Consider the following 12,615-nt stretch of genomic DNA (forward strand, 5'->3'; position numbering starts at 1 on the left):
CCTATGCAGTACTCAATTACCGAACATCATCGGTCCTTTGAACACCCACCATGGTTCAAAGAGAGGCAGGCTCTAAACCTAATGCCGAGTTAAGACTTAACATGACATGTCTGAAATTGAGTTTCAACATGACTTGATACTTGTACTATGCTTTGCTAGACCAATGGGAGGGAAAAAATCTTTCAATGTCAATATACACCTGCAATGCTATGATTTAGCCGATACTTTGAATTTACTACTGACACATGTGTTGACAAGTGTCCACACTGACACGCATGTTGACGTGTATCGAGTATCGACACTTGTAAACATATTGCTAGCAGTGTCAGAATTTGTAAAATACTGTTTTATTATTGAATATTATGTTTACCTTCTCTTTTATTATTTCCCCACCCCACCCTTAAACCTGAGACCCTAAACAAACTCTTCTTCCAATATTATATTCATTGTATCCTAATGGTTTCTCATTCTCACTGCAGATTGGAGTCTCTCATGCAGTCTCTCATGATCTCATATTTGTTTTAGACTTATAGTTGCTTAATCCTAAGATTTAAAAATTATGATTATTAATCAATAAATTTATATGTATGATGTGTCTCCGTTTTTAGGTTTTTAGAGGTTGTCGTGTCAGACACCTCATATCTGTGTCGACACTTGACACGCAAGTCCGTGTCCACAGATAATAGCTAGCTGCAATGCAATATTACATAGTCTTATCTTTGATTTTCATGTTAAGCTGTATTCTCGTATATAATTTGATTTATATAATAGTCAATGAACTTTGTGTTTTTTCGTAATTCCATTTTAAATGTCATATATTACATGCTTTGGAGTTTTGTGCAAATTAAATTATTGTGTTCTTTTAATACGGGGTTAGAATGAAGACTTTTAGGAGCATCCCTTCCAAAAGGGGACATTTTAAGCAACCATGCTGGGTCAATCTGCAGGCAAAGAGGGGTTCTTTTTCTGGAAGAAAGAAAAAGGGATATTTCATTGACACATGTTCTCTTCATCATATGGATATGGAAGAGTATCTACGGGGTTTCAGATTTAAAACACTGTTTGAAAGATCCCATTGACTTGATCAAGACTCAGTTCCAGATTTACAGATTCAACCAAAAACTTCTTTGACTAACCACCCTCAGTAGAAACCTCATTGCATTGATCATTGGCTCACCTAAGTTAATTCAGATTTACCTTGGGTGAGTTCTTGTCCAAGTATGAGTTGCATGAAACAAGTGCTTCTCCTATAGTTTGGATGGGGGTGGGATGGAGGAAAATGGATTGCAGTGGTTTGTTGGAAAATTGTTTTGTAGTACTTAATAGTCCACTCAGCCATTCAAAAATAAATACTTACTGGTCTACTCGGCCATTTAGGCTACTCGTCAGACATCATCATTAGAGATTTGGACACGATTTTGAGATCAGCACATGCAAAGCAGAAGTGGTAGCGAAACAGAAAGCCCCATCATCAAACTCTGTTGACACTTGCTCTATTGGCAACCCAGGCGTGGAAGGTATTGGAGGCGTTTTTAGGAGCTCTTCGGGCAACATCATCTACTCCTTTGATACCCCTGTCCGTATCACAAATTCCACAGAAATCAAGGTCCTTGCACTTCACCAGGGATTGACCATCTCCATGAACCAGATGGAGGGCAGATTGGAAATGGAAAGTGATTCATTTAACACCCTGTTGTGGGGCAAAGGGACTAGCCGTGGTCCTTGGAGACCTGGCTATTTCATTGATGAGACTATCAATATGTGTTTGTATGGAGGATTATCTTTTTCTCTTATTCCCATAAGTGCCAACGATTTGGTTGATCACCTAACCAAATCGGGTGCTTCTAGTGACTCCTTTTTTATGGGGCATAAAGTGCACTTGTAATATTCTCTATTTATAAATGGAACCTTTTTCAAAAAAAAAACTTTAAGAGTCTACTTTATTACATAAGTTTGTATAGGGAAACAGATAAGATGAAAAGAATCAGGCAATGTGAACTGATATATTAAGCTTGAGCAGCCCATCAGGATCAGTTGGTAAATGCTAACCATGAACCACATTTGACTAATGCTTTGATAAATCGTCAAAAGGATAAAGTAATCATAGGTTAAAACCTTATTTTTATAAGCATGGTATGAAATCCTCTTCTTTTGATACTCTTAAACATGAAAGAGGACCGTAATCGCGTCTGACTGTGTTCAAGAATCCCTGTTATTATGTGTGCATGAACATCCTTATGCTGACTTCCTCTGGTTGAAACTCATAAAGCTCTCATATTTTGCGGAAACTCACTAAAATGCTTTGAAATTTTCATACTGCCATATTGTTTTTTTCCCCCCCTCCAAATCTGAATTCTGGGGTGATATTGTTTTGCATTTTGGTTTCAGGTGCATCACGGGGGTGCAGGAACTACTGCTGCTGGGCTTAAAGCTGCGGTATTTGCTTATTCTTTTTCTTGCTAGTTAGGGCTTTTATTCTAATTGGGGCCCTTCTAACAAATTGTCGATCTTGACATTCTTATCATGTTCTCTAGTGCCCAACAACTGTTGTACCATTTTTTGGAGACCAACCATTCTGGGGAGACCGTGTGCACGCCAGAGGAGTAGGGCCCCCGCCTATCCCAATTGATCAGTTCTCATTGCAAAAGCTGGTTGATGCAATAAACTTCATGTTGGATCCCCAGGTAAACTCCTTGCATCTTTTATGGGGAGTACCCCCTTGAAAATTATCTCAGGCTTCTTTCTTAGAGCAGGTAGACTCCAATATGGTATGTTCAGAAGTTCTAGTTTAATTATCCGTGATTCTGTGTTGGTCTTCTCTCGACCAGAGTTTGGTGGCACCGTGGTGGATATCCTTGCATTTATTCCTTGCATTTATTCAGTTTTCACCCAAGAAAATGCAGAAAGAGAACATTTTTTTTTTCAAAGATTAAAAATCGTGTATGAAAAGGTAAAAAAGAAAAAGAAAAAGAACATATTACCCCAATAATGTGTTACTGCATTACATACAGCCTACCCAAATAATTCTAGTTAAACAATCATTCTGGATATGACTTCTTTTACCAAATAATATCCAACTTGTCCACACATGATTCTCCATGACTCTTTATCAGCCATGTTGGAAACACAAGGCATGATTGGAAAAATGCTGGAAGAGGTCAAAATCGCAGTTTCATAATTGTAAATCAAGGTTGAATGATTCGATGAAAATAGATCTGTTGAATATTTCTTGTTTGTTAGATGTTGCATGTATAGTTGGTCATTCTAGGAGGTACTTTCACTATGTAAATCGTGATGCTCATTTGGATCCTTACTTATGATCGTAGTCACAAATATTTTTCTCGGGAATTTCTTCGGAAGTGTATAACTTGGGAGATTTTAATTTTTTTTTCATTGGCCACTGATATTGGCACCACCATGTTTTGATAATGGGACAAACTCATCTTGTTTTTTATTATTTAACCAGCGGTCAAAGGCTATTACGATTCCCAAAAAGCTCTCAGCAGCCATTTAAAACAGAAAAGACTTAGTTCGTCCCATTATCAAAACATGCTAGAGCCAATATCAGTAGCCTTTCATTACTTTCAGGTTTAAATCGGGAAAAAAATAGAAAAATAGAATATTTAAAAATATATGAAAATGTATAAATTAAAAAAAAAAAAATTCGTAAAATTATTGTGATATTATCCCAGTATTTTTTCTAAGTAGCCATTCAAAAAAAATATTTCTCCAAGTAAATGATAAAAATGAAAATATCACAATTTAAAAAAAAAAAATATATCGGGATTATTTGGGGTTTTGTCGTTTTTTTATTGGTAAAAGCTGGGTTTGGCAGGACCCCTATGCGTGTAGTAAATGGAAATAATATAGTAGGGTTTGTTGTTTTATTAAAATGTCGTGATAAAATTGTGATATTTTGAGAAGATATTTTTTACTATGCTTATGATTTGTTACAAACATGCAGGTGAAGGAACAGGCAGTGCAACTGGCCAAGGCCATGGAATCGGAAGATGGGGTGACGGGGGCCGTGAAAGCCTTCTTAAAACATCTTCCTCGCAAAAATCCTCAGACTCAACCTCCTCCAGTGCCACCGCCACCAGGATTCTTTGAACCATGCCCTCGCTTTTTAAAGAAATGTTTATGCTGTACCTGATTTTTGGGTTTTGTATAGTTTTGTGTCATTCATGTTCTGAGCTTCAGTGTCTGGCCAACGAACCAAACTGTTGGAATATACCAGTCAGTGAAAAATATAATTGCTTGTATTCTTTTCTTTCTTCTTTTTTGGGGTTTTTTTTTTTTTTTTTGTAGCTAGTCAGAATTTGAAATGTTCAAATATAATTCTTTGCAGTTCTTTTTTCTCTTTTTGTCCCTTTTTTGTTGGTTTTTTTTCTTGGGACGAAGCAGCAGTTGAATAGTTCAAATATAATAGTTTGTGGTGCTCTTCCTTTCTTTCTCTTTTTTGGGCTTTTCTTTACTTTTTTTTTTTTTTTTTTTGGGTTTTTGGAGCCAAGCAGCATTTGAAAAGTTCATTCGGCTTTGCATATGGACTGGATTGGGTGTTCAGCCTTCTCTGATGACATCCTTCTTTGAGGTTGACAGTCTAAAGCGCGGCTAGTGGCATTTAAACTGCATAGAACTGTGAGTTACCCTTTCTCTCTTCCTAATTACTATTTGTAAATATTATTTATGATTGGCAAAATGTTGTTCCATTTCCACCCATGTGTTCATGTGCATTTTTTTATTCTTGAAAAACACCGTTAGTAAACTCAGAAGTGGGAGGTACTTGGGTTTTGATCCGAGTCGTTCATTTGTTGGTCCCATCACATAAAATCCTTCCATCAGACAATCCTGGCCCTCTGATTTGTGCACTATAGTAGAGCCCATTTTCCCACCTTATGCAATGAAATTAGCCTTCATGTCAATTTGCAGGAGCCTAATTGGGGTCCTTTTTTTTTATAATTCAATTGGTTTCTACAAATAAATAAATTAATTAATAATTTGAAAATAAATAAACTCAAATGGGTTGTGTGTTTTTTTAGGTAAATAAGATGCCAATAAAATACAATATTTTATGCGACAAACACAATTAAAACAAGTGCATATTTTATGCGATAAATAAGGTTAAATATAGTGAACTAATAAATAATTTATAAAGTAATAATTAAAAGAACTTTGATATTTGAATGAATAAATTGTAAGAAATACTTGAATTGGTGATATACTTGATATTTTAGCTTGGATGCTATGATCAAAAAAGTAAAATATGAAGCAATAAGAGGATTAAATCTCGGATTATAGCGGTCGACCCTTCGAGCGGCTTATGTGAAAAGATTGTGATCAAAGGTTAAAAAAATCATGGAAAAAAAAGAAGAATGAAGATAGTATTGGAGAGACAATGGGATAAGATTTTTTTGCTTGGAGATCAAGTATTAGTTTTGCTTGTTATCTTTGTTATTTAACACCGAGCCGGAGTAGTGAACAAGGCCATTGATGCCTGAAGCTATTAGTATTTAGATTTTGACACTTTATGATGGTCTTAAGGAAGAATAATAACGTAGTGAATTATTCCATCCATGGCGGCGGGTATCTCTTCAATGATACATGTTTTTGCCTGCCTAATACGCACTCAGGAGGAGTTGTGGGACACTTAGGACGAGATAAAACTATTGCAATGCACAGTTTAAAAAATGATGTCCCTTGAATAATTAAGGGTTGTGCAATTTAAAAAATGATGTCAAGTTGATGGAGTAAAAAGAGGTAGGGGCAAACCTAAAACAACTTGGGTAGAAACAGTGAGGGAAGATTTGAGGGCTAAGAACATAACAGATAACATGACCTTACATAGGATAGAATGGAAGAAAATGATCTATGTAGACGAATCCAACTAGTGTCAGGATTAGACTTAGTCAATTTGAGCAGAGTCGATCCTTTCACCTTCTTCATGACAATTTTCTAAAGGATTCATTAGCCGGCCTCAACTAGTTTGGGACAAAGGCTTGGTTGTTGAGTTGAGTTGAGAATCATAAAAGCAATGCCGTACATGCCCGTTAGCGAAGGACAAAAACGGAATAAATGGCTATACACACTGCTACCCATCCCTCTATTCCCGTCTTGCCAAAACGTATAACTTGTACAAATCTTTCCATTTTCCAATTCGATCCGATCCATTCGTCCGTAGAGCTATTTACTCGATCGCAGGCATTTCTGGAACACCTCTAACAGAGGAAGAAATAGTCAATTTTGAAAGAACTTATTGTCAGCCTCTTTCAGATATGAATCTATCTGATTCAGAAGGGAAGAACTTGCATCAGAATCTCAGTTTCAATTCAAACATGGGTTTGATTCACACTCCATGTTGATTTAGCGGATCTTTCCAAAAGGCGTGAATGCAAATAAAAAACATCTCCTGGATAAGCTTCGCGACCGGGTGGTTTTCTTAAGAGAAGAGACATTTGGCGATAAGCTTGTGCTTGTTTGGAGAGATCGTCATAAATTATTGAAGTATGTCGTTCACGGTACATAAAATATTCAGCCAGAGCCGCTCCTGTATAAGGCACGAGGTATTGTAATGTTGCAGGCGAATCCGCCGTTTCGGCTACCACAATAGTGTATTCCATCGCCCCTCGTTCTTGGAAAGTAGTCACTACCTGAGCGACTCGATCATCAGATTATAAGTTCATTCCATACTGGACCAGACCGGAATAGGGTTATGTACATTCTTATTATGAGAAGGGGTCATTCGAGCGTATGTAAATAGATACTATGTTTACATATGGATCCCTACGTCGTTACATTTCATTTAGGATTAGAAATAGGCGTAATCGGACCTGCTTTTTACATATCTATCGTTATTTGGGTACCATATTCACTTCTTTGGGCTTCGATTGAATCGAGAAATAGGTTTGATTGTACATCTTTTTGATATATATATATATATATATATATATATATATAAGGTATCCTCCGAATAATTCAAATCGAAGCAATTTGATGTCCGACTCGGGCCTATATGACCGATCCATAGAAATACTCCAAGAAAATATGTACCAATTACCAAAATGACTTTTTTATTATGTACACTTTCTCTTTGTGGTATTCCACCTCTTGCTTGTTTTTGGTCCAAAGATGAAATTCTTAATGATAGTTGGTTGTATTCACCGATTTTCGCGATAATAGCTTGTGCTGCGGCGGGATTAACTGCATTTTATATGTTTCGGGAATGAAAACTTCATTCTCGATTCTACGAGAATTTTTATGAAAGCGTTTCATTTGCTTCTCTTCCATGGAAGTTTCATTTTCCCAGAATGTATCCTAATTTTTGGCCTAATTCTTCTTCTGATGATCGATTCAACCTCTGATAAAAAAGAACAGGCGAATTATTACTCTACATACCACAACATCCAGTTCTATCTCATATTGATGAGTTCCAAAATTCGTTAATGTAAAATGTAAATTATTCATCTTCTAAATCATCCAATTCATCGAGTCATGTCGATTCATTCAGATTATTCCGCGGCTTTATTACTTGTTTGTTGCACAAAAAAACTTTTTGAATGCCCGGTAGAAAAGACATTTCTAGTATTGCCTATAATAAACATTACCTATTGTAGGCTTCTAAATGTCCATATTGATTGATGCTATCATGTATGAAAAACTTCAAAATATCCCTACAATACATGGCCTAGGGGATTGAGACAGTTGGGAAATAGGATAGATTGCCCTGGATTAGTTCAAGTCCTGGATAGGGTGTTATTCATTGTCTGTCGCACAATTATCTTAATACGGTATTAAAAAAGAAGAGTACAATTGGGACCAAAAAGGCAAACCACAGTAATCCATGAAAACGTGTCCTGTAATTTGAAAAGGGATTCGCTAGCAAATGAATCCCATTTAAAAAAGCATTATGGCCATGTTTGGCAACTATGACTTTTTTTTTCCATGGAATATTAGCTTATTGCCCTGTGAGAGTGAGAAAAAGCTGAAAACGAGGAAAAACAATTCCATCCTACTCTCCTTATTTGTGCCTTCTCTAGTTTCTCCTTCTCCCATCCTTCTTACCCCTCTCTCACCACATGATAAACTAATATTCCATGAAAAACAATTCCATGGTTGCCAAACATGGCTTATATAACTAACAATGAATATTAAAATGCATTCTATGTTAATTTGTGATTAACAAACAGTATGTCTTTTAACAAATAAACAATATTTAAGTGCGTATGCTATGTTTAAGGTCGGATTAACAATTTGTTGAGTCATTGGAAATAGTTATGGCCATTTAGAATACCACCGAAACCAGGCCTTGCCTTCTTGTAAATATAATTATCTTAAGTTAGTCTTAAGTCAACTGCTTTTGATCACCTTAATAATGAGAATTTCTATAAGAAAACGGCACTGTAAAACATAGGGCGATGATATTTTCACCCCTCTTCAGTATGCATTCGCCCCCCTTTTATCGTGATTTCACAATTATAAGGGGGGCGAATGCGTACTGCAGTGGGGGTTAAAATATCATCTCCCAAAACATATATACCTACAGAATCCAAAGTAGTTTATGATAGAAATCATCTCAACCACCATTACATGAGAGAGTAGAAAAAGTGTTGAATCAGTTGCATCCTCAAAACAAAGACACCTCACAAATATTTACAGTGTATGACCAAAAACCCATTCAGCTAGCCATTTTATATCCGATATTACACAAAGAAATGTAGAAAATGAAGCTGTGTATGATTAGCCACTCAAAAAAAAAAACTAGAATTCCCAACAAAGATGAAAAAGAAAAAGATTAAAGAAAATAACAGACAGAAAAAAGCAAACAAATGGGCATTTGGGGCAGATCTTTACTTTGCAAAATGCTTTGCTCTCAATCCAACCTTTTACTTTTACTTTTTTTCCTTTTTCATCCCCTATAATTTTCATTATGCTTTTCATTTGCTCTTTCTTTGGTGCCTCCCAAAGAAAAGGTGAACAAAACCATGTTAGGCAGGCTTGCTTCTTTGTATGTCACCTTTATTTTGAAACCTTGGAGCTGTAAAAGAAGAATATCAAAAGGTAAGACATGGAGGGAAGGAAAAGGTTTGAAGGGAGAATTTTATCAATGGTTTAAAAGATATAATTACCAAGTCCATTCGCCTCGGATGTCCTCATGATTCTTAGCCTCTTCACAGTGTTCAAGAACATTCTTCATTACATAACAAAGAAAGAATAGGAAAACATGAGAACTACTAGACACTACTCAACTCAACTCAACTAAGCCTTTGTCCCAAACTAATAGATAACATTGCTAATTTATAAATAATCAAAGCAAAGGTTTGTGCATTTAACATTGAAGATGAAATCTTAAGTAGAAATCAATGAAATGACATCAATTTAAATCTTGGATCTTTGAATTGAGGAAGATCAAGAGTTCTCTCTCTATATCTTAGGCATAGATTCATGGACCAAACATTGATTTAGTGGGGATATTTCACTCAATTTTTTTCCATCACCTACGTTTTATGGAATTCTTTGACCCCCGAATTCGGAGTATCCTACTTTTAGGTAATTCAAAGGGTTTAACAAGCAATCGATATTTCACAATTAGCGGAGACATTCCATGGCTATAGATGAACACAACATGTGAGTACAATAAGGCAATAGGGACCGTTAATTTAGAGAATGACCCACTATGTACATGAATCATTTTAGGAGAAATCAAAAGAAAATGGCAATTTTAACCCTCTGGGAAGTATGACTTATGCTCATTAAGTGTAGAACAATATATGCTTCTTTTTTAAAAATGGAGGAACAATATATGCTTAGCCGTCCATTCCCAAATAATTCACTAGACAACTAAGATTGTTCAATCTAAATGAGGATTGATTTTTACTAAATTTAGTTGATTGCATTTAAGCCTAATTAGTTCTTATATAGAACACTTAAGGGATAAACATAGAAAAAGATAGTAATAAGCATGGAAGGAGATTATCCTAATCTAACCTAGTCACCAAATCCAGCTTCCTTATCTAGCCCTGGTTGCCTAATCTAGCATCTTGATGATCCAACATTTGTGCAACTCGGCAGGGGCGGAGGCACATATAGCATGAGGGGGGCCATGCGCCCCCCATGGAATTTCTATGCACTTTCTCTTGAACATTGCCCTTGTTATTATTAGTCTTCATAACATTCTTGTTACTATTTTTGTTGTCAATGTTATTATCTTCAGCAGGAGCCTTGGCCAGGCTGTTCATCCTGTAAGTCCTAATAGGTGGCCATCCCACAACCATTAATACCATTAAAGTTTTCACTAATGAAAATATGGTTCTTGAAGGGAGATGGTTGCATACCTCCATGGAACATCTCCCACAAGCATCCAGTCTCCCTCTTTATCTTCATATGTAAGCACAAACTCAGAAGACCCATCCAACAGCTTTGAGGCCTTTGTTGCTTCTACTGTCATTTCATGTTCTTGTGCTCCATTTGGGCCTAATCACATAAACCCAAATTTCAACTATCAGTAACAACATATGAATCTTTCGTTCATGGCTATGTTCATATATTTATGTATTATGTATTGATATGGATGGATATGCATCATTTATTATATGGGGGAGGGCTACAAGAACAATATGTCAAAGGAAAAAAAGAAAAGAAAAGCACAGGACTCACAAATGGTATTAATGGTTGTGGGTCTGTGGAACATGTCCTCAAGTGCTTGGGCTAGAGTTTCATAGCAGAGATGGGCATTCAGATCCACCTTCCTCCCAATGGGAACTCCATCCATATTCACCTTCACAAACATGGAATTTCTATGCACTTTCTCTTGAACATTGCCCTTGTTATTATTAGTCTTCATAACATTCTTGTTACTATTTTTGTTGTCAATGTTATTATCTTCAGCAGGAGCCTTGGCCAGGCTGTTCATCCTGTAAGTCCTAATAGGTGGCCATCCCACAACCTGATTTCTGAAAAGCGAAAATTTATATTAGTGAGAAAATAAATAAATTTCAGATAACAAAGCTAAAACCCACCTGCCAAAAATAAAATAAAAATAAAAAGGGGGGGGGGGGGGGGGGGGGAGCCCAAAACCTCAGAGGAAAAAAATTACTGGGAAGGTAAAATAAATTTCAGATTACAAACCTAAAAATTACCTGCCAAAAAAATCAAAAAAAAATTAAATGAGGGAAAGCCCAAAACCTCAGAGGAAAAAAATCAGTGAAAATAACAAAATTCGTTTATGAGATAGTGAAAAGAAAGATGAGTGTAAATGTGTAAATACTCCAAGGAGAGGAACAAATTCAGCAAAGAAAAAGCTCATTTTTTTCTTTATAGTAAAAAAATTCAGCCAATAACCCAACAATAATGGGCAAAAGAAAAAGTAGGAAAGCTGATCAACAAAATCGAAATAGAAAATCAAAACAAATTATAGACTACAAAGTTAATAAAAGAAAACAGAACAAATCAATCAATTTACGAAAGGATATGTCACAAAATCGTGTAAGGCCGTATAGTCCAGTATCTTTCCAAAACTGCTGTACGGCCCCACCATAGGATAATCCAAACCGTCCATTTGATGGGCCACATCAAATCGACGGTTAGGATCATCATTTCCATAGGATGATCCTAACCCTAGCCCTCTGATCATAGAGGAACTACACAATATGAAAACCTCTTGATTTTTTTTGGGTCACAACCTATTTACGTCGTAGCCCAACAAATGGACGGTTTCGATCATCCTATGGTACATTACTTTTGAAATATACTGGACTACACTGCTACACACCATATAAAACCCCAAACAGAAGATACCAAAAATCAGAAAACATAAGCCCCTCGTGAAACCAAAACCCCCAAACAGTGAAACAAAAAACCCATTAAATATGTAAAAAAAAAAACCCAATAATAAAAACTAATTTCCCTCACAAAAAAAAACCCTTTATCCATCAATCACAAAGAACCCAACAATAACATGATAGAAACAAGAAAAAAAAACCCACATAAGGAAAACACAAAAAAACACTCACATGGAATCAGCATTCCTCTTAGTCCCAGAAACAGTGGGTTTTGTAGAAAGAGAAGAAGAGAGAAGGGAAGGGAAATCTTTAGCAGTGAGGATTCTACAATACTCGCCAGGCCCAAACGTCTTAGCGTTGGCACCATGGTTTGACCCGAGTCCGAGCCCGAGTCCGAGTTCGAGGCATGAGTCTTCCTCTTTGGTGGGGTAAGAAGAAACCTCAGAGAGAGGCACGTAGTCCTCTTTGGAAACCGTGGACATAGAGCCCTTGTTACAACTCTCAGAAGAAGCACCTCGTTGCATTTCACAAAATATATGTAAGAAAACAAGTTTAGAACAGAAAGAAAGAGAATGATGAGGAAATATTGAATCAAATATATGAAGGAAGTTTGAGAGGGAGAGAGAGGGTTCGTGTAACTTGGGCAGGAGACAATGAGGACGGTGGGTGAGGTGGGGGTAATGATGGTGGGCCCACATGTCTGCTCAATTGCATTTTATTTGCAAACTTTGTTTTTGTAGTTAATATCTGCAGGAGCAAATTTTGATAAGGGCACTAATACTGTTTTACACTTTTCTAATTAGACATTGGCAGCAATTGAGTTTTTAAGTTTTATGTAAAT

At 36.4% G+C, this 12,615-nt stretch overlaps 2 protein-coding genes across 3 annotated transcripts in view; one reads left to right on the forward strand and one right to left on the reverse strand.

The window, feature by feature from the left end:
- The window catches only part of SGT (UDP-Glycosyltransferase superfamily protein), a 43,011-nt gene extending 38,655 nt beyond the window's left edge, over positions 1-4,356 (forward strand). For both annotated transcript variants that reach the window (XM_077396472.1, XM_077396473.1), the window contains 3 exons: positions 2,389-2,436; positions 2,535-2,684; positions 3,965-4,356. In XM_077396472.1, the coding sequence (XP_077252587.1) occupies positions 2,389-2,436; positions 2,535-2,684; positions 3,965-4,153 (387 nt within the window). In that variant the 3' untranslated portion in view covers positions 4,154-4,356. The remainder of the gene's footprint in view (positions 1-2,388; positions 2,437-2,534; positions 2,685-3,964) is intronic.
- Positions 4,357-8,592: 4,236 nt separating this feature from the next.
- Positions 8,593-12,385, reverse strand: LOC143845821 (auxin-responsive protein IAA13-like). Its single transcript, XM_077354227.1, has 5 exons — positions 12,006-12,385; positions 10,651-10,946; positions 10,329-10,467; positions 9,123-9,184; positions 8,593-9,031 (listed from the first exon to the last, which is right to left on the reverse strand). The coding sequence occupies exons 1-5, from the start codon at positions 12,296-12,298 to the stop codon at positions 8,982-8,984; spliced, it is 840 nt and encodes a 279-aa protein (XP_077210342.1). The 5' UTR covers positions 12,299-12,385; the 3' UTR covers positions 8,593-8,981.
- Positions 12,386-12,615: the final 230 nt, after the last annotated feature.

Source organism: Tasmannia lanceolata, unplaced genomic scaffold (assembly GCF_043159265.1).
Source record: "Tasmannia lanceolata isolate RefF3 unplaced genomic scaffold, GAP_Taslan_0.1 ptg000015l, whole genome shotgun sequence".
In the NCBI taxonomy this organism is placed as follows: Eukaryota; Viridiplantae; Streptophyta; class Magnoliopsida; order Canellales; family Winteraceae; genus Tasmannia; species Tasmannia lanceolata.